Genomic DNA, 25,259 nt, shown 5'->3' with positions numbered 1-25,259 from the left:
TCTTGAGAGTTCTGCCTTGAAGGATAGTATAGGCATCCACTACTGGATTATTCTCTCTTCTTTATCCTACTGCTTCTGAAAACTCTTACTCCAGATTCTTATCTCCCTACCTTTCTAGAAGTTCCTAACTCATTTTGGAAGTTCATTGTAGCCTAACACAAGAGAGAGATTACTCAAAGGCAGATGATTCTCAGCTGTCACAAAACTCAAGATAAGGATTTGTTTGTTTTTACAGTTCAGTATTGCTCAACCATGCTGTGTTACAATTCTAATTTTACATAGAGAAATGTGTAATCAATCTTGTTTCTCCCTGACCACTGTCACAGCAATGTAGGTGACCATCTCTGACATAAAGTGCATGCACTGGCATTTTTGGGAAGTGCTGTAATCAGGATGATTACTTACCATGTAATGTAACATCACTGTGGAAAGGAGTTGGGTTTTCTACTAAGAGAGTCTGCTCCTCACACCCTTTGGGCTTTGACCTGCACAGCTTTGCCTCAGGATTTGGCTGTACCATCAAGGGATCAAGACGCTTCTTCCTCTGCTTCTTCTCCAGAAGAGCTCTCTGTGAAATAAAGAAAGAATATGAAATAGGGATGAGTAACCACATTCAGAGAGGCAGAAAGCATACTTCAGATATTGGCAAAGGCAAGTTACTAACCAAGATCACTGATCGACCTGGAATGCTGTGATCTGACAGAAATGCTAGAGACAGATATCACAATGTCTTTGGAGCGAGACACTGCCTTTGATTCTCCAACAGTGGTGGATGGGGATGAAGACACTTCCTCATTTTCTCATCTATCCTGAGGCCATCAGCAAATAATTTTAACTCCTTTTATTCAGTCTAAACTGCACTAATCCATAATATAAATAGAGATAAATTCAGCAGAGTCATTTAGAATCCAAAACGAAGCATTTCACAAAGTAAATTTTACAATATACAACATGTCCTTCTGATTTTATTACTCTGTGCATCATACTTATTTAAGCTGATAGAGCAGATAAAACAGCTCACAAGGACTCTCCATTCTTTCCACTGCAGTTATGATTGGACTAAACATTCTGTCTTTTAGGACAACATCTTCTGGTGTATTTAGGAAATGGATAATTTTTCCTCACTGTTCAGTACAATTAAACAAACTTCATATTAAGAGAAATATGTTTATTATATTGCTATGGTTTGATCTTCAAGACTATCAGGAAATGCCAGAGTAAAGATGACAGTCTTTGCCCCCTGCATTACATGGGAATAGAGACTTATACTAGCACATACCATTTCTAAAAACCCTTAACCAGGGCTCATTCATTCAGTTGACTCTGCTGCTGAAGTTATGAATGCCTTCACAATGCAGCAAAAGCAAGTCAAGATTTGCAAAGGAAACAGGTTTTATGACAAAAGCTGTGACCTAATAGGGAGAACTCACAACAGACAGCTCTCAGAAACTGGTTCTCTGAGATAAGACACAAAGGTAGGGGTAAAATAAGTAAATTAAAAGGAAAAGAAGACGACAGATAATTCAGTCATTAATATTGGACTTATTCAGTGATAGGAAATCTGATCTACCTTGCAAACTTTTCCCATGCAATTTAGGACTGAAAGGAAAGAACTGTAAATCCACATGTTAGTGTTAAAAATGAAACAATACTTTTCCAACATGCATATAGATTTGATGTTCATGATTTCCTAGTAAATGAAAATAGAAACAACTTCTGAACATAAATCAAGGTAAATGGGCACATCATATCATTTTAAAGACAGCCATACTTAATTCTTTTAACTTTTAAGGTGCATTAAGGAAAGGGAAGAATCATATTTCAATATTCTGTAATGCACCACTATGCCAAACAATGTGCAAGTTCCTCGTTGTAGGTGCAGTTTATCCATGCCTGCTTAGACACCTTATTAACCTCCTGAAAGTTCTTCAGGATGATAAAAACTCTTTCTCCATCCAATTCTTCTCAGTCTCCAAGTATCCATCAGATAAATAGGACAAGAACTCAATCCACTTGAGACATAAATGTCTTTAGAGCCCTTTCCTCTCCTGTTATGCTTTTTATCTCTCCTGTTGGTTTTTTCCTCGTTAGGCTTTTTATCTCAAGCAATGGTGGTTTCTCATCCAACCTCTCCCTCAGGAACTCCAAAACAAGTCAATTCTTGATCCTCCTTTACTCTTTCTACTTTTAAAGTAATTTTCTCCAAAACAATAATTTTTTTTAAAAAGCACAATTACATTTGAAGACTAGACTGCAATATGTTTATTTTCATAATGATGCTTGTGAGAGTGATGCTACCTGACACAGTTTATTATTCTCTCTAACATTCCTGAGAAGTGGGCTGCAACTAAGGTTAGTGTATTGTTAACTGTGAAAGTTATTCTTTCCAGGTTGACTTGTCATTGAAATAATTTCTGAAACCTGTACTATTTGGTAGTGTTTGTTATTGCAGAATTATATGCAAGGGCTGGCCTGTATAGCAAAAGTTACATAGAATTTTAAAGAGATTAAAGCATTGGTCTAGAAAGAAGGAAAGAAAAATAAGCAGAAAAAATACAATTCTTTGCAAATGCTCACCACAAATCAGAATTGTTTTCTAGAAAGATAGTCAGGCCCTCTAGGAGAATTTCAATCTTTTTTTATTATATTTTAATGCTAAGTGAAAAGTAAAAAATTCCAGAATATTTTACAAATCTCTAATAGTGGAAATAAAAGGAGAGGGGGAAACAAGAATCAAAACATTATCCTCAGAATAAGAATCTGAGAAAAATTGTTGCCAAGGCTTCTCTACCTGGCAAATGGACAGACAAGAAGGAAAAGAGACATATCCTAAAGGCAGTAAGAAAGTGCATAACTACTGTTAGAACTGGAAATCGAAATTGGGGCCAAATAGAATAAATAGTTTTAAAGAGCTACTTTACTAATTATTAGATCACATTTTTGAAATATTTTACTGCTCACTGGTCTAGTAATTTATTTTTTCTTATTATAGTACATTCTGTTTTATCAAAGAGATTCCAGGACTCTCCTTAAGAAAAAAAGCAGGCTTTGGGTAATAGGATCATATTGAAACATATACTTTATTCTTGGTAGATGAGACTGACCTTCATTTAGGAAGAGCTTCAGGATAACCAGAGGGGTAAAACATGATAGTTATTTCATTTGTTTTAGAAAGGTTTCTCTCTACTACTTTGCTTGTTTGAGACATAGAAAATCTGCTAGCCCACTGACAGGATGTTTGGTAGCAGTTCATTCTGTCTACACATGGTGGCATAGCAGCTTTACCTTCAGAGTTGTGTGTTCTTTTGAAACTTACTTCACTAAAATAGAATCAAAAAACCACCCAAACTATATTTCTTTTCATTTTGTCTACTAACCAGGCTTTTCCTCCAGCTCTGTATTACATTAAAAATTCATATAGTATTACAGTTAAAAAATTCAGATAGTTCAGGGATAAGGCACAGGAGCATGTAATCCATTAAATAAATAACAGACACTGATTGTCATGATTCATTTTGTGAACTCCATGTATTAAAACTTCTTCAAAAACATTTTCCCTGCACCACAGAGAAAAGCATAACATCAGAATACAAGATGTTTAAATGGTCAGATTTTAATAAACTCAAACCAACAACACTGGTTCTAATGAATTTGCATCAGGATGAAAATACCACAGCAGACTAATAAGACAGCTAGTTTGATATTCTTTGTACAACTGTGATCAACAGTAAGATGGTACACAGGAAGGTTCCAACCCCTGCACCACTGAGGGTGCGATATCATGGCATGGTCCTACCTCAGTAGGCCATGCATGCTGGATCCTAGCTCTGAAACCTCTTCACTACTCTTCCAGCTCCTCCTCTACCCTAAGTTCATACTGAGGCAGCAATGATAATGCCAATGATGATGGCATTAATGAAAGTTACTGCCAAGAGTAAGTGCCACACTAGGGGCATTCAGAAACATGCCATCAGCTTCACCCTCTCCACCCATGTGGACATCGCAGCAGTACAGTTTGGGCTCCAGATGCCTTACAGAGCACAGAGAAACCAGTTCAGTTGCAGAGGAAGAAAGCACTGCCTGAGCAGCCACCCACTTTCTCCTCCAAGGAAAAGGCAGTAGGCTAGACAAAAGCATCCTGGCAGACAGATCTAGCCCACAGATGGAACTTGATGTTATACATTATTATAAATAATATATTACATCAGTTAGTTTCCACTGGAACAGTTCTCTAAAGACTTCTGTGTCTGGATTTAAAAATCCTCAGCCGAAACAGAAGGTCCTTTCTAAAAAACACTAACTCAAACTCAGCTCTATGTTCTATCTAGTTGAATTGTATGTTATTCAATTTACTGCAAGATGCACTGTTTTCTGGTCCACGTGGAATGGCCAGCCTGATAATCACAATAACCATACATCTTAAGACTTTTAATCTATAAGCATTTAAAATGTCACAGAAGCAGAATATTAAGGACGGATACATTATGACTTCGAAGAGTATGGTGATCTAAGCATCCAGCAAACAGCACTCAGCTGCTTTAGAAACAGAAGCACTTTACCTAATAGATGGTAAACGCTTGGCTGTAAATTTATTCTTAGAGAGAAAAAAGAAAAGGTAGAAAGATGTTGGAAATCTGTCTCAACAGCAGTGTTAAGCAAATCTTTTTATAGCTCAAGGAACATTTTTCTTTGATGTTTAAACTGGATAGTTCCTTACAGAGAGTTTCCTCTATTTTGACTGATTCCTGCCTTGTGGTGACTCAATCCCAATGAAATGAGTAAGAGTTTCTATATGAAGCATAAATGTATCAAAGAAATCAAGCCTACCAACCATGGCAAGGATGATTTTCAAACTAACAAAAGCCAGGAAAATTTTTAAGGAGAAGTGTTAGAAATTAGTTCTGTTTCTATTGCTTAGACCAAGCGTTTTTAATCACATCACCCCCAATTCTCAAGTCTCCAAGACATTGATTCTGAATCCACATACAGCCTTACATATCACAGAATAGGGGCTGGATTCACTGCTGCCACAAATCTTACATAGCTCTAGGTAAAACATTACAAAGTAGATGACAACAACAGGCCAGGCTATCATGACGAAAAATGGGGGAGAAAGGAAAGGAAGTACAAACAATTTCATCTCCTTCCTACTTAGAAAAAGGAGATGGCTAATGTTTGTTTTCCTATACTGATTCTTGCCAGCTTCTGCGCTACCATTACCTGATTTTCTAGTTTCAGTTGTCGTAGTTTCATGCTTTCATCCTCAAAGATGCTGGGAAACAGAAAGAAATAATTATTGTTAGTAGATAGTTTGCATTAAAAGAGTGTACAATATTTATAGACTACAACAACTTCACCATCAAGACTTTAAAACAACTGTAAGACATAATATCTACCCCATAGGGAGATCAAGTTACAAAGATTTGAAGAATAAAACAAACATACTTCATATTCAGTGATAAATAGGACCAAACAGTGATTTAATCACCTTAGTAAACTGTTCTGAAAACATTTTGTAAGCAAAAAAAAAAGTTTCACTGCTGATGGGTGGATTATGAACCAGTAGGTAGGTGGGCTATGAGACAATTTACATCTGAAGACTTAACACAGCTCAAATGAATTCACTAAAATCCCTGTTCCTTCATAAAATACCCAATTCCAAACTAACCCAAAATTTGAGGGTTCTTCTTGGGTCAACCCTACACCAATTTTTCCTCCCACCAGACTTGCCAAAATTACTGTTAATAACCTGAGAGAATCTCTGTTTACACCACCTGATATTAATTCTCACAGATGGAAAAAAATAATTATTTCATTATTTAAGCATTTTATAGCTAACTTTCACAACAGCTCTGGTTTTTGATCCTGAGTCATATTCCATATAGACTTCCCACTTCCTTTTTTATGATGAGGAATTATTACATAAAGAGCAATTTAGAGCAGCTAACCCTAGAAAAGACAAAGGTTAATTGACAAGTAAGCACACATTCTGACTACTACAGTTGTGCACCTTTCTCCCGCACTGGGACTTTGACAAAGACATCTCTTGAAGTGGGAGAACCTTAATGCTGGAGAAAGAAGATACTTATACAGGAAACATTATATATTTTAGCCATGCTAAGCAGAAAAGCAGGACCAGCCAAAGTTCCTATTTAAACAGGAAATTCCCTGTTTGGTTGAGGCATGCAGAAATGACCAGTGATGTGATGTCACAAACTGGCAGATGTTGGTGAATATAACCCCAACACAGAAAACAGTAGAGAGATGGATGGAGAGAGAGAGGGAGAGAGGGAGGTAGCAGGGGTGCAGTCGCTACAAAACACATGACATGGAGCATGGAGCACAGCATATGGTGCTAATGAGAGAAGAAAGGGCCCAGAGACCCCTTGATCCCTACTAAATCTGTATCTGACTTAACTTCCAGTCAGCTAAGCAAATGAACAGAGCAACAGCTCCGAGTTTCTTACTGGCAGATTACTGTGTACAACATGGGCCCTGTCCTGGGATGCTGAAATGTGCAGCTCTGGGGCTGCTGATTAGAGCAAAAATTTCTTATTAGTACGTTGTAAGTAACACTTTAAATACCCTAAAATTGGTGCTTACTGCCCAACTAATGGTATTTTAAAGGGAGGTCACAACCGTCATTGGTTTTTATGTTGCAATTTTTCCCATTTCTAGAATTGTTTTTCTAATATTTGTAAAGTATCATCAAATAAGAGGTCTAGAAACCTGAAAGCACCTCAGTTTTAAAAACTGACTTTATTCTCCAAAGGGCCAATAATAGGTATTCACCTGGGATTCAAAGGCAAAGGAGGGCCTTGAAAAAACTGATGCCTTTCTTGAAGACTGACAGAGAGCTAGTGAGTGTCCTTGCAGCAACAGTTATAGTGGTGCACTTGTCTCCATCTCAAAAGAGTCCATCGTTTAAGCAAGAAACACAGAGACATTTCTACTGAGTACAGCAAGATAAACATTAGTTGTCACGTGAAACTTGACTATAAGGTTAAAATGTGAAATGCTCTTTATATAAAGCACAGATGATGGAAAAGGATACTTCTGGCATAATCAGAATAATGCTTGACAGTTTCAGTTAAAATATTCAGGACAAAAAAAAAAAGACAAGGCAGTACTGACTTAATAAATGGATGACGTTTATTGACTGCTATCAAAAGTTTGTTATAAAGTGATATATGTAGCATGCATCAATATTAGATTATGAACACATTCTCATGTAATTAAAAAGAACCACAAAGTTGTACTCTGCAGATACAAACTAGCTTCTGTATTTCTGTTACTTTTCCTCTAGCAACAGAAAATACACCCTCAGAGTCTTTTCCTCTCTCCTTAAGAAAAAAAAAAAATTTTTTTGGAAATAAGGTTGCAGATTTTCCTTTTTATGTAGAAGATGACAAAATATTAACATATTAACATATGGAATATTAACACTCACATATAAGACTTGCAGATATCCTCAGTAAAAATTGAAATATTTGTCATGCATTTTTAAATTTTATGCGTGCACTGGAATAAAGTTATATAACTTCAAAGATAGGTCTGAAGACTGTAGGAACAGGACCATAATGCAGATTACATAATGCCTCACTTTTAACCACTTAATTGGGACTCAAAAGTGGTTAAAAGTATAGAAAGACTAACAGGTCACAATGTCTCCATATTGGTACAGCAAAGGTCACAAAACTGTCTGAAGACAAGCAGAATCTTAATTTTCCTTGTATAAAACCACACAAAAAGTGACTGCACAGTGAATGGAGATTCCCATTCTCCCTTGAAAAGATAGAAAGGGGGGACAAAAGCAAAAACACTCTTGAAAACATTTTAGAGGACAAAAGACAGTGTTCTCCTTTACAATTTACTGTTAAACACAGACTAAAAACATCTCCTAGCATGCCACAAAGTGAAAGAAGCCATCAATCCTCCCTGTAATACAAGGATCTACATAAAGGATCTACATAAGAAGAAAAGGTAAAACCATGGGCACTGTGACAGTGTAAATTGTAACTAAAACAAACAAACAAACAACCAAAACAAAACAACCCCCCCACACTATTTTCATTTATTCCTCCTGCAACCTTCCTTCCAGCACTTGGCCACCAGGAAAGTAACATAATAGCCAGACAAAGGAGCTTTTTTTCCTCCCCACTTCAAACTTTTTCTGCCTGCCACCGCGAAGCTGGTGTTGTTACGAACCTTCCAGGAAAAGGCTTTGCAAGAGGCACTCCCACAGCTCATCGGCAAAGAATGCAAGCACAGCTGCTGGCTACAGCAAGAATCCTCCTGCGGAGGGACTACACAGCACATCTAAGAGCACACAGCTCTTCGGTCATGCCTGCATAAAACCACAACGCTATTCACTATGCTCTTTTCTGTTTGCTGGATTTACATGCAGGAAGAGCAGTTAAATATTCACTGGGAACAGAGAAAAATAGCATTTCCATAGATATAACAGCATAGTCGGGACAGGGCGGGGCTGGAACGGTCCATTTACCCTTGATAAATATGAACTGAAAGTATTTAAGTAACTTGTCACGATTTTCCTCTTTCCACCTGTTGTAGTGGAGAATAGACTATCCAATTCCTCAGCCACCAATTCCTTTGCTATGCTTAGCTGAATCCACTACCTCTCCTATGGCACATGCAGCAGAAAAAGACAGCCACCCAAAGAATAACATAGCAGTGAAGACTAATGATTACCCAGTATATAAAATAAAAATGGAGTGGGAAGGCAACTGTTTAACAAAAATACTCAATAGAGAAGATACAAAAACATGTTTGAATACCGAATAGAATAGTGAGAGATAATGGCATTCCTCACTACCTTTCCAGGTTCAACACAGTTCAAGACGAAGTGAAACGCTTCCTTTTTAACTGATAGCACCTCAGATTCCTGCTGAAATCAGAATTAATTTCTGCTTATGATATGAAAACCGGGCTAAAGTGTTGCAATAGGAATATGAATGACAAACTTATTAACTATAAATGAAATAACTTGCATTTATTTGGTCTTTCCTAACCATTTTCAGAATACCAAACTAATTGCAATGAAGACATAACTCAAATTATTTAATAGACATTCACATATAATTAAGAGTCCATTTTTATGCAGTTTGTATGCTTTTCACTATTGTAAAAAAGGCACAGCATTGCTAGCTCTTTTAGAAGCAAAGTATGACTTTTTTTAAAGAAAAGACTCCTGTTTTGTAATTCAAAAATATGTTGTAAAGCATAAGTGTAGATTGGCAGAGTTAACATGCTTTCCTTCCAACTTTCCTATGTTCCTGAATATATTAGACTTGAAAAACCAAAAGAGTTATAATCTAAGCACTTGGGAATAATTAGGCAAAGGAGCATTAAATTAACCAAATACAAAATCACAGTATGATGTCATTCTGTGAATAATGAAATACCCTGATATTAAAACAGGAGAATAGAAAATGCAGGGCAGGAAGAATGGGAAGTCAGTCAGAATGGGAAAACCATTTCCAGCCTGAAGGTCACACAACGGGAAGGAGTCCGAAGAACTGGAATGACTTCAGCAGAAAGCAGAAAAAATTGACTGAGGACTGGAAAATATACCTTCCATGGATATGAAGCCAGAAATGACTATTCAAGTGAGCAGAAGACAACAAAATCCAGTCATAGGAAGCTGAAGTTAAACAAATTCAGACTGCAAATAAAAGTTATATTTAACACTGTGGCTGATTAATCATTGGAATACCTCATGGAGCTGTGGAATTTCAACAGAAAACAGTACCCTTTAATCACGGCTGAATATTATTATCCTAAAAACTGCTGTCACAAAGTAACACTATGATCTACCTCAGATTACAGGTGTGGTTATCCCAAATGGAAGTGCAAAACACTCTTCTTTCAGGTTACATCAAGGGATCAATTAAGTTTTCTTTTGTACACTGACTGTTGAAGCCAAGAGGCAAATAAACGGCTGCTTTCACTGGGAACTGATTTGGTGAAGAACTGCTTGGTTGCAGCTGTGAGAGAGAGGCAGCAAGCCAGAGGAAATGAGAAAAGCCATTGGAAGAGCAGCCTTTAGAGAGAAAATGCTCTATGTGATCCAGAATTCACTGGAAAAACAGGTTTGAAATACATTAAGCAATGGAAAATCTGATGATTGCTTTTCCTGTATTCAGCGAAATAGGTTCATTCCTCATATCAGAAGTTCCCTGAAGAAACACCCTATTGAGTTTCTCCTCCTAAATACTCAATGTAGCAAGGCATTGCAGATTAGCTACAACTAAAGACACCCTTCCCTCCTTTTGTTTTAAAGCTATTCTGTAGCTCAAGTAGTTACACGCTTGATAAATAATTCAAAAAATAAAGTTCACTGGCCTCTCTTAAGCAGATCAGACTAGATGGCAGAAACAGAAACCATCCCAGCCTTAAAATAGAATCAGACATGAGAGAAGATTGTTTGTTTTTAAAAAACTGTGTTCTAAACTTAGTCTGAGCATATATTGACAGTACATATGCACTGAATTCTTGGTGAAAGAAATTCAAGCACTATCGCCTGTTTGTACACAGTTGTAAGAAAGTCATTAAAAATTCTGATACTCTGCAGTTTGGCATAGAAATTCAGGGAAAGTCTCCAGTAGAAACTTTTAGCTCATTTTAAGTTGACTAGAGATCATGTTTACTGTGTCTTGTTACACACAAGCCTGATACTGTGCATCAGTCTGTCACATAAATCCTTCTAGGTCCTGGTCTCAACTGACACAGTCTTCCAATATTGATGCAAATATTAGCCTAATTCTAAACAAAGATCCTTACATTTTTAACTGTTTCCATTGTTATATTTCCTTTAAAGGTACTCCATAACATTTTTTTCCACAAAAGAAGCTACAGTTGCTAGTATCTTAATGTTTTACCCCTCACTCTACAGAGGGCTGCTTATATCAGGAGTCTAACAAAGCTAACACAACTTTTTTTTTCCTTTCTTTGCAGAACAGTTTATTAATATGGTAGCAGTAGTTATGTCTCAGAGCAATACACTTAACATTTAACAGGAACCAAGGAATGATGGCTTGTGGCACACATCTTTGTCCATTAGATTTTATTTTTAGTGGTAGAAACATGAGAAAAAGCAACTTCATTAAGAAGTGTTAAGTCAGCTGGTTGATTCAACTGAAAGAGTTTTTACTATGAACTTTCTTGGGAATTGTTCTCATCTGATCTCCAGCTACGAAGGAAAACAGAAGCTGTGGAGAACAGATATTTTAAGCAGGATTTTGATCTTTTAAAAAATATATTCCTAGCAAATCTAAAATTGCAGTATTTCTTCTGGAAACTGCTTGAGAAACAAAATTTATCTGTAAAGCACCTTACTGTCCACAAAAGGGAGGAGTCACATCTTTTTACTTCCCTTGTAACTGACACAATTGTAATTACTCATGTCTGGGAAAATGCATAGCATAGCACCCAAAGGAGTGAGGATTATCAGATTTCTCTGCCTTCCCAAAGGCAGAGAAGTTTTCTTTGTCAGATACTGAATATTTTTCCTTCATATTGAAATGAACTGCCAGAAAGCCTTGTAAGGTAAAACTATGCCTGTTGTTAGGCAGTTATGAAACACCACACCCATTTCTATGTGACACAGCTGAGATTGCATCAACATTTCAAGCAGCTGATACTTTATCAGGAACAAATTTTAGCCTCTGGCTGGATTTTCACAAGGACAATCCTTTCTCCAGGGAAATCAGTTTTGCCTTTGACTTCCCCCACAGAAACAAGCATAGATTTTTTTAATGCCAATAACATAATTTTTGGAATGGTTTCACAAAATTTGTTTATCTTGTCTTTCATCTACTAAACATATCACGCACATAGTCACACAATGCACAGAGCAGCAAATGTTTAATTTTGGAAACAATTCAGAATGAATGAATATACTGCAGCATATAAAGACTCTCTTGGAAATGCTTAAATACACAAATATATGCCACATGTTATATAGACTGAAGAGCAGCTATCTTAGAATATTTGAAAAGAGGTATAAAATGAACTAACAAGAGCAACAAAGTCAAATGCCAGACTAGGGTGTGGTGGGGAGTAGAGACAAAAATCTGGATCTGTATGTGCTACTCCACTTTAAAATACACTGCAGTCCTCTAACTACTGCATGTTTCTGCCAATAACCAGCAGTGACTATCTGAACCATCTAAACAGTCATTAAATTTATTAAAGAATATCCTACAGAAACACACGGGCAAGTTAGTCCTTTACAGCTTCTATTCCTGCCTACCTTTGAGTTTAATAAATGAACTTCACTGTGGAATTATTAGGTACTTTTCTTTGAAGTCACATGGACTAGAAATATGCCTTAAAAAAAGAAGATGGCTGATACTCTTAAGAATAAGACCTGGTTTGTACTTAGAAAGTGATTTCACTTAAAAATTTGATTTTAGGAGCACCATCAGAACCAACTTGAGTCAATTGGAGTCTATAGGTGTTTTTTTTTCTCTCAATTCATCCAGCTTTCACTGCATATGCAACCTTTACAGTATTAATAACATAGCACAATTGGTCTATGGGTTACTTATGTTCAAAGAATATCTCAAAAAGAAAGGAAATAGGATAGAAAAAAATTATTCTTTCAAAACAGATGAAGCTTAGCCAAAGGAATAAGGGAAAAAAAAATCATGTCTGTTACATGATGTTATAAGTCTTCCTTCCGTATGTAAACAACCAATCAGAATATCTCACACTATCTGTATATTCATCTCAATTATACATTCTAAGTTTTACTCATCTTCCAAACTTTAATTTCACATTGAGATAATAGGCAATGTGGTAGTTAGGTCTTCAATTTTATTTTGTAACTAGTTTACAGTTTAGACCTGTACTATTTTGTAACTAGTTAATAACTACTTTCTCAGTCTTCTAGACTGAGTATTTGTTTGACTTCCTCAGAGGATTTGAGAGTGGTTTTTTGAAAAACATTCCATACACATGGACATAAATGTATAACTTCCATATGTACAATGCAAATTAATTCATCATCCTCTACAATCCTGTAAGAGTTATCCACAGCCACAATCCCTTCCCTTCCCTCTATTTGTAAACCACAGGTAAAAACCACTAGACAAGACCTATGAAGTAAGCAGATATTATTTATCCATTAATCTGATGTCACGTGCAAGTGACCCCAGAATCTGTTCAAATGGATGCAGATGACTTGGCACACATGAAAGGAACACAGTGACTTGCATATTACCTAACAAGAAATGACTATCCATTACAACCAAACAGACACCTTACTTCCAGAACAGCTGCCAGCACTGCTAAACCATGCATTTTGCAGCATCTGCATAATCTTGGTTTAAGAAAGGAGATGACTGTTCAAGGGTGGCACAAAAGGTATTGAGCAGAAAAGCATGGGAGTGGAACCAGAGTAGGAGTGGTTTAGTGAGGCTGGATGGGAAACGTGATCTCAGAAGAGTTAAGGCAAAACAAGAAATCTCACTGCACTCAGTGATCTCATTATACCAATGACTAATAGAGGTAGAACTATATATTTTAGTACAATATACTCTTTTTCCTAACTGTTAGGCTTTGGGGATTGGATTCATTTGGCTGGGATATCTTATTTTAAGAAATACAACAAATAGACAAAACTAAGAATAGATAATGAAAATTGGGACAAGCAATATGACAAGGAAAGAAGAAAACACTACATTTGTGGAAGAGGGGGGACAAAAGTCTCGAAATTTTGACAGCTCCTTATTCTTTGGACATAATCTAGACTTATGAAAATGGCAGTAATACATAGCAACAGAATCCTAAAAACAGCAGTCACCTTCTGTTTTACTTATATCATTATTTGATAACTCAGGACCAGGAGCCTAATGCAGCAATCTTAGGAATTACCTTTTTGTTGCTTATTTCTGCTACCCCAACAATTCAGCAAGTAACTTGGCACTATTTCAGAACCCAATGCATTTTTTTATTTGAACAGTATTGTATTTAGCAATTCTGGGGTAAAATTAATACCAAAGTCTTCACACAAACTCAATTGAAACTCACTATTGTGGCAAAACAGCTGCCCCAGCAACACGGAGCAATAGAAATACCATACTGAAGAAAGGAATTCAAAGAGAAACAATCGGATGCACATGTGGTAAAGAAAAATCTTTTGTTTTGAAAACATGAACAGCTTAAAAATTATTTTTGGGGTAAAGCAAAGAGAGCAACCAATTTAATCCAAACCTACCCTTGCAGCACCACAGTCTCCATACTTACATGATAAGTCTATAATGCCATTAAACACCCTCATAGTGAGTGAAGAAGTGACAGGCTGTTTGAGTTAAAACAGCTCAGAAAAACACATTAGACTTGGCCTAAAGGAGTTCCTTTGGAAATTCATGCCATCTGTTTTAGGGTGACTGTTTGCATGTCAAATGCAACTAGGTTAATATTGCTGCAGTCTAGTACTGACTACCTGCAGCTAAGGATGCTCTTCTCACTGAACAGAAAACAATATCAGAGAGTGTAAAGGTAAGAAAGAACCTGCCATTTTCCATTAGAGAAACCCCTGTGCAGAACTAGTTAATGCAGAAAACTATCTTTATCAGTGTAGAAGACACAAACTTTCTCTTCTTTACCTTACAAAATCATTGGAATGAGTGCTGTTAAATAAAATGAAGTAGACAAGCTGAAATGACCATTCAGAAGAATCATCCCTATCTTCAGTTTCAAAATGGGAGCCGGTGGAAGCACAAATCCCTAGCATAGAATTAGTAAAATCACATGATCTCATAAATGCAATGGGATGTGCTTTGCACTATTAGATACCCACACAAACACACCGTGAAACAGAAAAGTCTAATGTTGCAGGAGACTGTCATATAAACTAATCAGGAACCTGCTAGTAAAGTAATAGAACATTGAGAAATGAAGGGTCTATGCAAGAAGTTGAATTATGGTGAGATAAAGAATAAAGCATATCCTATCTCAACCCTTTTTCAGAAATGGATTGATACTGTCCGTTTCAGTTCTGGAGATTACAAGACAAATGGAAATAGTTTAGACCCAGGTATGAAAGGAGCTAGATGACAATAAAGAATACAGGCTGTTACAAGAAAATTCTATAGGAACACAAGTGGCGCAAAAAGGTTAAACTAAGAATTCAGAGCTATTTAAGCTGATGTACTGGTTAGTATTTCATATGCCATTCAAAACAGACTTACCGGGTACCAAAGATTAGCTCCTACTACTTGTAACTACAGAATGGAGCAATGAAAATAAAGCAGCACTCTCTGGACAGAAGCTAGCAAATCTTGTATCTGGAAGACAAAGAAGAGTGCAAACAAAAGCATGTGCCATTCTCTACTATACTACAGTAGAAGAATAGAAGGTAGATCCTTTTATTAGCAAGAAAAGGCTTAAGTAGTTCAATGCAGTATATCTAAAGTGAAAGGAATATCGTTTTCCTGGAAGGCAGACCAAGTGGAACCAGAAATCAACACAAGCCATTAACCGTTAAAGCCATGAGGGAGGTTGGGAAGGAGGCACAGAGGAAGACAACAATAAGAATAGGGACTTACATGTTCACTTATGTTCAACTGTGTAGCCAAACAGAACAAGAGGAAAATATTTTAAGTTTTAAATTTTGGAAGAATTAATCTCAACAAACCACACTGAGACTGAGCAAAAAAAAATAATTGTTTTTAATTACGTATACTTGTAAGAGGAGGGGGACAAAGGAATCACCTGCCAGGTACATTCATTTGAGAGTTCATAACTGGTGACTCCCAATGACCCTGGAATTGACAGGGAAGATACAAATCCATGACATAACTTGAGTAAGGTCTTTTCAGCTCTGAACCACCAACACAACTGCAGAATGCTATGCTTCCAAAAATGAGTGTTCATTTTTTGTTTAAATTCAGCTAAAACTTGGGTTTCAGACAGGGAAAAGAAAGGACACCTTTATTCCATAAGCAGAACACCAGCTTTCTATTTAGTCATCTCAACTATATGTTCCAAATTCCCAAGGTTGTTTCATTTATAAAAGCTACTCTATGCCAAGCAACTTAAAGGTATTATGAAATAGACTAGGGAAAGAGAGGAGCAAGATCCACCAGGGTCTTAGAATCCGGACTCGTCTGATTGCCACTTTGTGAATTATTAAACCTTGTCTCAGTCACTTTTGCTGACATTGTACTCCATTACACCATGAAACCAGTGAAACATAAAGCAATTGCTATTCTATTCTCTCCTAGCAACTAGTTTCCACCGCAAACCAGGTGACTAAGCAAAATTCAGCTGCTAGATTGCAGAAGGTTAACGTGTGACAACACAGGCTTCTATAACAGTATCATAAGATGTTAAAGTTCAAGATCCCACAGAATATATATTTTAAACAACACTAGTAGTGAGAATAAGTATTCTTGCGGTAGTCTAAGACAACAGATTTGGGCATATCAGCAAATTCACTTACAAGAGGCTTCCATGATCCAACTACACCAGTCAACAATTTTACTGTGAAGAGCATCCAACTGTGTCCCAATGACAAAACAAGAGTCTAGAGCTATCCCAGTGTGAATCAGCAGAAAGTTTTCACACACACGCATGCGCAAGCACACACACACAGTCATAATTCTCTTGTAACCAGGGCACTTGTCCCTCCTACAGATGCCATATTGACAGTGGTTTTAAAAAAAAAAAATGCAGGAGCAGAGAAAAATAATGGTTCTCTCTATAAGGATGGGTCATCAGTAATCAGTAAATGGGTCATCATTAAAATGTTAGAGGATAGGGGTAGGATGGGAGAAGAACTATCAAGTAACCTTCAACTTAAAGAAGACTCGCTCATTGTTCTAACAATTACAGTTACCAATTGCATTTCAAGATGTATCTGGAAATTTTAGTGACTGGTATACAGTTTTGCTACTTCTTCCTCTCTCTTGCCAGTGTCGTCTACCTTACAGGGAAATGAGGTGATTCCTTCTTCATTCACGCTGACTATAGCAACATCAAATTTCAGTCACAAAAGATTTTCTATTATTTCTAAAATGTACTCCTATGAGCACAGCTAAATCACATTTGTAAACATTTACAAATCTATCTCAGTTTGGACAGATTTCTTGGTGATATTGTTCAGACTTGAAAGGGATGGGACAAACAAGATATTAAGCCAGTTCTACTTTTATCTAAGGATAAGATTTGCAGAATAATAAATCCTGGAATTTACAAAACAGTGCTTGTTAATTGCAAAAAAGTCATTCATATCCAAATAAAAATACCCCCAAGGACTAACAGAGATGTACATAGACTTTTAAAAGGAAATCTGTCTCATCTGGATTATAAGTATACCTAAACTCATTAGCAAATCTGTTGTTCTTTTTTTTTTCCTCCCCCCCCCCCAAATTATAATTTAGGTGTATCTGTGCAAAACAGTCAAGCCTAGCAGACTAAGATTCTTGATATCCCCTCAATAATGCTAAGGTTTTTCAAACATGGCAAGGATTTTTGGCTGAGCATCAATATATGAAATGACTTTTGAAACTTTTTAAGTCCATGGACTCCTAATCATTTTCAAATGGAGCTAACTGACAATAGGTTATTTTCTTCATTAACTTACATAGACACTGAGGAAGTATCCCAGAGCTCCTGAGTTCACAAACTGAAAACCACTAACTCATGCATCTGTGGTCACTGGAGAAGCATCCAAATTACGGAAGCCACCAAATGGTTATACCCATGTTTTGCAGTTTCCATAAACTCAGTCAAAGTTTTGCACCCTGAAAATGATGTTCTTTATACATGACACCCTCAGGTCAGAAGCTGAATCATATTTGGAAGACTGCCTGTGGGAAGCTGGAAATATTGTTGTATACTGCATAATTACTGTGCAAAAAGGTAAAGTCCATCAGTCTCCCAAGATTCTCAGATACATACCACCATAATCCAAATTCCCTTCTCAATATTTTAAAATACTACAATGTTTTTAGAACGAGTTTATCTGAATGTTTCTATTTTGTTGAACATAAACCATTTTTCATTTCATGTCAAATCTCAGTATGGACTTTCACAAATGAAGAAGGAAGGCTTAGTACTTAGCAAAACCATGAAACAGCACTATCAATCTTAGCATTTTCTAAAGTATCAAGACAGTTGTGCTATGTCTAACTGCAAGCCAATCAAACTTCAAAATGAACTCGAACATTTTAAATTACGGCCATCTTAAATAGAAGGCAGCACTGGTGGACAAGCAGTAAGTTAACACAATACCATGGTTTTAAGGGACAACACCTTTCAGATAAGGCCTAAAGTCAAGATCCAAGGTGCTTAATTATCATCAAGTATCCCACAGCACATTTACAAAACTACAGGCTTTTCTTTTCTACTTATTGCCTTCACCACTGTCCACCGGAAATCAAGTATTCTTTACCTCCTACTGTAACTTTTACATACTGCTCAATAGTTAAACTATTTCATTTGAGAAAAAGCTACAAATGTAGGCCAGCTGGCTATCATGTCCAGCTTAAAATACTTTTTTGAAAAACTCTTCAGAGCCTTTCTTCTATAAAGTCATATGTAATATCTTGATGGCTATTAACTGTCCAGTTATTACACACCATATTTACTTTCTCCTACACAAACCACTGTTTGAACAAGCAACAATTACTTTACCAAGGAAGAGTTCTAACTATTGAATTAACAATTTCTGCTAATGTAAAAATAATTTTACTACTTTCTTCTTAGGAAGGATATAGTCTTTTGCCTTCCTGCAATTTATTCTAGTACTGCTGAACATTCCAAGTCAGACTCCTGCTCAAAATAAGAAATTTTTAAATAGATACATAAGGCCTACACACCTTTATTTTGGCTCATGTATTCTAGTTTTCATACCTTACCATGGAGACTAAGAAAGTTGAGGAAGGGGACTGTTTGTTTAATAAACCAGGGGGAGGAGGGAAGGAAGTAGCCATAACATAAACTGGCACTGCTGTTAGGCTATTTTGATGAAGCACCTATAGAAGTAAGCAAAACAAGTTTCTTAGGAGAGAGAAATTATACTGTTACAGTTGCTATCAGAAAAAGAAAAAACATATCCTCTGACTTCAACGCTCTCAAACATTAAAGTCTAATATATCTATGCAATGAAATTTATCAGCATCTGCTCATCCTTTTGTTAAAACAGGTATATAAACCTCAGTCTTTAAAGTCTGCAGAAAGAAGTCTTCTAATGTGTCACAGCGTATTTGGTGGTCCCAGAAGATTATGGGTTTCATAATAACTCTATTGCCTCTTTTCACTCTTCCCAATAAAATTTACAGGTGTATCTCACAGATAAATACTGTTCTACACTGTGTTTATCATAATTCAGTTGTTTGAAATTTCTTTAAGTTTTTCTCTTTACTAGCTTTTACTTCCCCCATCCAAGCATTACTGGCAGATTTTCTTCTGTGTTTTTACAGAGTCTCACTACAGGAATCACATTCATTCTGTCAAAATCTGTTTTCACTGCCTGTCCATAACCTCACATTTACCTGTCAAATAATTTTATTTTTGATCTATTCAAACACCACAGGAATGATTTCTTTCCAAACTAGCTTCTCTGAACTTTACAGTTTTTCTTGTCATACTGGTTAAGTTCCCTTCAGTTGTTCCTTCCTTTCCCTTGCAATAGTATACACACTGTGCTACCGTGTGCCTGTAAAGCTTCTTTAGGAACAGCAGAGCAAAGTAACACTGCAAAAATGCTTCACAGCAACAACTAGAAACAAGCAAAGCAGATTGAGACTCCACAAAACCAATTTAATCTACAAGTATTTAGATGATGCATAATCTGTATAGGATAGTGAGGTACATAAAATACAGCCAGGTTTTATAACATTTTGTATGTGTCAACTGAAAGTGAATTTTATTATGCTATGATTTCCACAACACCCAGGGTGAGTACAGTTAGGCTAGCATGCAGGTACTTAATGCTATTCCAGCAAGGTAGTAAGTGCCAGTATGCTGCTCTAAGCACCATTCACCATTTACAATTGCCCATAGCTTTTACCTTGGTAGGGTTATGGCAATGTAAACGCTATATCGTGTTACTATACTCAGGCCCCGCAGTAGATGCTGAACAACACGGCCACAAGGTACTCCGTAGCCGCAGGAACCACTCCTGAAGCGACCCCGAAGCAGAGCACCCCGAAGCGCAAGGGACCCCGCATACCCGTCGCCCGCCAGGTCTGCTTTGGGCAGATACCACCGCCCACGCGCGACATGGTGGGCCCGAACCGGGAAGCATCCGGAGCACTGGACCGCCTCCAGCGACCCGCGGCGCCGACCCGCGGCGCCGACCCGAGCCGCAGTCCTGGCCGCCGCCCGCCCAACTCCTCCCTCCCTCGCTATCCCGGCCGCCTGGGCCTGGCTCACCTGCCCCCGCCGGGCGCGCCGCGGCCCCTCACGCTCTCCATCCTCGCCCCCACCGTTGCTATGGGACCCCTGTCACTCGCGCCCAGCCCCGGCCGCTACCATTGGCAACGGAACTCGGTACTGAAGCCCGCCGCCATTGGCCGGAGGCGCAGCACTCGGCCCGCCCATTGGCCGTGACGCCCCTCAGAGGGGTGGAACGAGGGCCGCACATGCGTAGTGCGAGCCACCGCTCACGCCTTCCCCGGAGCGCTGCAGCCAGACCGCGCCCCGCCCCCGCGAGTGGTGCGCCGGAGCGGTGGGAGGGAAGACGGGCGCCGTCGGGGGCAGCGACCTGAGGGCGAGTAGCGTTAGTCCTGCCCAGCATCTCCCTTGAGGGCTCAGAACCCTCTGTTGTCACCTCGCCTGTCGCAGCTGAGTGCCAGGCCCTTCTCCATATCCCAGTGCTCCCTGCGTTTCATCACCACTGAGTTTAGAAAGCAGCTTTTGCAAGAAGTCGTGTAGACTAGAAAGCTGCAAAGGAGGCACCCCATTCTGAAAGGAAACCTAACCAAAATAAAAAAATAATAATAAAAATAACCCCACATCTGAAGAGCATTTCTCAGTAGGATCAGCAAGCCATAGTACAGGTTTTGGCTTAAGTTACTGACTTTCTTTATCCTTGAAAACACCATTTTCTGTTTAGACTTGTCTTCACATATAACTGAATTATTGCTCCCACCAAGTCTAAAGTCACCTTGGCCTCTCCTAGAGAGATCAGGATTGATTCATCTTCACGAATATGTCACCAACACTCAGCTTTCCTCTCTCCCTCAGGTATTTCATTATATGAGGCCGCTGTCTCCAGGTTACCTTTACTCCATACTCATGCTCTGGAGTATCTGTAACCAGTACTGTTGCCAAGTCCACCCTCCCAGGGGGATCAATACTGGGTGCCAAAGTATTATGTGGAAGCCAGGCATGGCTACTCATCTGTGGCAAAGTGCTGCTGCAGCTCCAGTTCCTTACGGAAGGCAGATTTGGAGTCTGTATGTCTGGGGAACTAGAGACTTCTGGTTCTACAGGCTGAGCGACAGGTAATGAAGATATTTCTCTACAGTTTTTAGGACTATCCACTTGGATGTTGGCTTTTGCTGCTGTCCTTTTTTTGGGCTGCCTATGAGAGAGTTGTGTGTTCTTCCTTGAGTGATCCAGACAATCTGAGTGGACTGCATGTTCTTCTGAAGTCTCAAAAGTTAAAGGAGGAAACTTGCAGGCTATAGCTTTTCGGCAAGCACCTCCTGGATGAAGCAAACTGTGGTTGGCATCCCGATTCTGGGCTTTGTGAGGACCACAATGCTTCTTCTGACATCCTTTCAAGCTTACTGGCTCAGATGTTTCAAACTGTGGGCACACCTAAAAGGCAAGACAGATGATGAAAGGATTAATTTTCTTCAGACAAAGGAATGTCAACCCCATTCTACTTCCCCCCTCCCATCTTTCTTCAGTGTTTTCATTAAGTGGATAATCTGGTCTGCAGCAGAGAAAATCAGTCATTAATCAAGTTGGTAAGCAGGAGACCCCATTGAACTTTGAAACTATGTTCTGCCACTCTTCTCTGAAAAGGGAGTAAAGTTTAAGTGAGCTGCTGTCTGCAACTTAAGCACACAAGACCTGGGATTTAAACAAAAGTCTAATTGACATCTGCTCCTCTAACCCTTGCTGATTTAAAACAGTTCAGAGCTGGATACTGTTTCTTGCTGTGTCTTAGCATAACTCTGAATAAATTAAACAAATTACAACCTCACTGTCCCTAAACAGGCTCAGGTTCAACTGACATCAATACTTATAAGATGATTTCAAGTAAAGGATGCCCACTTAGAAGTATTAAGTGACTGCAGTTACCTGTGGCTTTCTGATGGTGTGTTACTTTGGAATACAGAGATTAACTATGTGTTATGAAATAAAGATGTTTTGGGGGAGTATTTTGAAAGCCTTATTAATGTAATCTAAGGTGAAGAAACCAACTGGGCATCCAATGTCAGTGTTTTATAGAAGATAGTCAAAGCTGAACAATCTAAATTTCTGTGAAAGATTCCAGACTATTACTCAAAGGCTAGAAACCCTTCTATTAAAGTATTATTTATCTTCCTGGGTCTCAACAGAAAGGGTCAGGTTCAACATTCTGTGCTCTGCTTTCCTCTAGAGGATGTGGCCCTCGGAATAGCCTAGGATCTAGCTACAACAACTACAGTACCCTTTCAGCGTTTTGAAGTTACTGCAGTCTCTCAAAAATTAAATACTACTGTGTAATTTATATTAAGGGTTGTGATTTTCTATTGTAGATCTGTACACATTACATGATAAAATATAGTGTCTTGGGACAGTGCAAACAATCCCTGGAATATTCTTTCAAAACAGAAAAGGAGCCCATTAGGATGCCTTGTTTGAAGAGAAACTGTTCAAAACACACAGAATGAAAAAGAGGGCAGGTTAGGGAACTCCACTCCAGGCCTCCACTCCAGGATTATTTGTTGTAAATTTAACATAGCACCAGAATACCTAGAGCCTGATTTAAATGAAAGGCCTAGTACTTTAACATCTAACATTTAGAGTTCAGGAATTATTTCAAGCAGTAAGCCAATTAAAAAAAAAAGCCCCAGAATAATGTTTTATCACATGCAGAATTTTCAGTTGCCATATAAAGCAGAAAGTGTTCTCATGAGAGTTAGTCTTTCAGAAGACAAATAGTAATAGTTGATCAGTATACACTGTACAGTTTTATGCTTTCAAATAACCAAGACATCACTGGTTGTTTGTGACTTAAATGTGAAGCGACTCAAACATACTTGCTATAATGAATGCAGGTCCATGCTACTGATTTTCAGTATCTGGGACAGATAGGTTTTTGTTGAGACATGAAAGAGAATATTGAAAAAACATTTTGGTGGGACACAGAAGGAAAGATGATTTATACCAACCCAGGCAGGAAAGGTGTTTTGGTCTACAGGTTTGGTAGGAACAAGTCTTGGATTCTCAGCCAAGAGTAGTGGAGATTCATAGGAATGGATAGGTCCCTCTCGCGGCCTCTCAAGGAATACCAGTTCTGCCTTCCCGGCCTTGTGGGTACATTTCTTCTTTGGAGGCATCAAGAAATATGGTAAAACCACTTAGAAACCTCATGATGCTTGTTAGTATCAATTGGAGAAAGAGGAAAGCACCTTAAGAAGATGATAAAATGCTCTCCAATCTGTAGAAGGCAAATAAATGGATTTGAAGACAAACTTATTTGGAAACCTCAGATCTAATTTTTAACATGAGTAGAACCTTTATGCAACAGCACCATGTTCATAGCTCTATGTAAACTCCACATTTACACTAGTAGTTTTGAACGTCATAGCTGATTTCATGCAGATTTAGCAAAAGCACAATAGGATAGATAATTAAATGCCCTCTGGCTTCTTGAAAGCAGGTAGCCAGATACAGTGGGGGAAGAGAGACAGGCAAACAACATAAAAATGCCCCAGCTGCAAAGGAAGTTCTGAAGTGGCATTTTGAGCAAGACTCATCATTATTGGGAAAATTAGCTCCCTATGAAAGTACATATTTTAGATACACAAATCAGATACTTTAAACTCATATAAGCATTTTTCTTCATTAAAAACTTTTAAAAGAAATACATCAGTCTATGATAAGGCCTGACTAAAATACTGAAATATAAAACCAGCTGTATTCAGAACAGGCTTGGTCACTGGAATTTTAAGGAAATTCAAACCACTAAGCTGCTAGAAAAGAAACAAATATGAAATAAGAGTCTGTTGGACTATTGAACCAGCTCTCCAGAGGACTTAAAGAAATAATTTCTTCACAACAGCACTATATCTAGTCTAGTTGTATCTGAAAAATGGCTTAGGAATTGAAAGTCAGCTTTATCTATGAATTGAAAAAGGAAGTTTTTCTGCTTTGCAAGGCTGAGATCTACTAGTCTAAAATTAGAAAGGACCAGAAGCCTTTCCATTTCTAGTTGCTAGCCACCCCTATTTTTTCCATTTCAGGAATTAAATTTTTTTTTAAACACAGAATATAACTTGCTGTTTCCCTCATGTATTCTATATACTTGCATGATTTTATTTATTTAGTGAATAAGTTTTAATGGCATTTTAATTTCCATTCAAGAGCAGGTTAGCACAGGTGAGGAAGTTTAAAGAGAGAACATTTTCCAAGAAACACATTTTCTGATTAAGGCATAAGAGGCTATACAACAATTTAATTCTTTTGCAGTCTTTAACAAAAGCTGTACATCGTATTTAGTGAATCTTGTATGCTTCCATAGCAAGACAGTCTTAACATTTGTTAGCCAATAAAACTCAGCTGCCCTTCACAAAACACACTTTAATGCAAGCTACTGAAGTCAGTGCTTTTTATACAGCAATAGGTACCAGTGCATCACGCAGGGACTTGCGGCCTCACAAGGACACGATTAGGGGGATTTTCCACTCAACCCCACGCCAGCGCCCCTCCGGACCCGCGCCAAGCAGTGAGAAGGCTCCTCCAGCACCCGCTGTGTAACATCCCCAGGGAAGGGGAACCCTCACCAGAGCACGCGCCACCGCCGCCAACCCACCGGCACGTAGAACAGGGACAACCACAGCGCCTCGCGGCTTCCCAGCACATCCGTATCCCCCGCCGCCGTCGCCGATTGGCCCGCGGCGCCCCGCCCCTCGCAGGCTTGCATCTCATTGGGCCAAACTGGCACGTGATGCCAATGAGCCGCCGGGCGCCAAATTCAAACCGGGAAACGACCTGCGCCGCGAGCGGTGGTGGAGTCCGGAAGCGTCTGAGTCGCCTCCTCCCTCTACGTCTCCTTCCCGGCC

The 25,259-nt window shown here is 38.4% G+C and overlaps 2 protein-coding genes across 6 annotated transcripts in view; both read right to left on the bottom strand.

Annotated features, from left to right (window-relative positions):
• Positions 1–21,166, bottom strand: part of TULP3 (tubby like protein 3) — a 35,272-nt gene extending 14,106 nt beyond the window's left edge. For 2 of the 5 annotated variants that reach the window (XR_003255808.1, XM_026079979.1), the window contains exons 1-3: positions 20,410–20,497; positions 5,221–5,272; positions 406–568 (exon numbers count right to left, since the gene is read on the bottom strand). Coding sequence is in view for 4 of the 5 variants with exons in the window: in XM_026079979.1 (XP_025935764.1) it covers positions 406–568; positions 5,221–5,272; positions 20,410–20,450 (256 nt within the window). In the remaining variant the exon portion in view is untranslated. Of the gene's footprint in view, positions 1–405; positions 569–5,220; positions 5,273–8,208; positions 8,344–15,218; positions 15,315–20,409; positions 20,498–21,142 lie in introns of those variants that run through there. The other 3 variants (XM_026079981.1, XM_026079982.1, XM_026079980.1) reach the window with 3 other exon arrangements.
• On the bottom strand, positions 21,163–23,573 carry RHNO1 (RAD9-HUS1-RAD1 interacting nuclear orphan 1). Its single transcript, XM_026079946.1, has 2 exons — positions 23,367–23,573; positions 21,163–21,801 (listed from the first exon to the last, which is right to left on the bottom strand). Exons 1-2 carry the CDS (start codon positions 23,532–23,534, stop codon positions 21,163–21,165), a joined length of 807 nt encoding a protein of 268 aa, XP_025935731.1. The 5' UTR covers positions 23,535–23,573.
• Positions 23,574–25,259: the final 1,686 nt, after the last annotated feature.

This window comes from Apteryx rowi, unplaced genomic scaffold, assembly GCF_003343035.1.
Source record: "Apteryx rowi isolate R43461 unplaced genomic scaffold, aptRow1 scaffold_506, whole genome shotgun sequence".
In the NCBI taxonomy this organism is placed as follows: domain Eukaryota; kingdom Metazoa; phylum Chordata; class Aves; order Apterygiformes; family Apterygidae; genus Apteryx; species Apteryx rowi.
This window is presented reverse-complemented; position numbering and strand designations above follow the sequence as displayed.

What these genes read in the sequence shown, in the direction of transcription:
- RHNO1 (XM_026079946.1), bottom strand. Translation starts at nt 23,534, where the DNA reads ATGCCTCCAAAGAAGAAATGTACCCACAAGGCCGGGAAGGCAGAACTG. An exon ending in AAAACACCTTTCCTGCCTGG is followed by an intron (nt 21,802 to 23,366) that starts GTTGGTATAAAT and finishes CTTGCCTTTTAG; the next exon opens with GTGTGCCCACAGTTTGAAAC.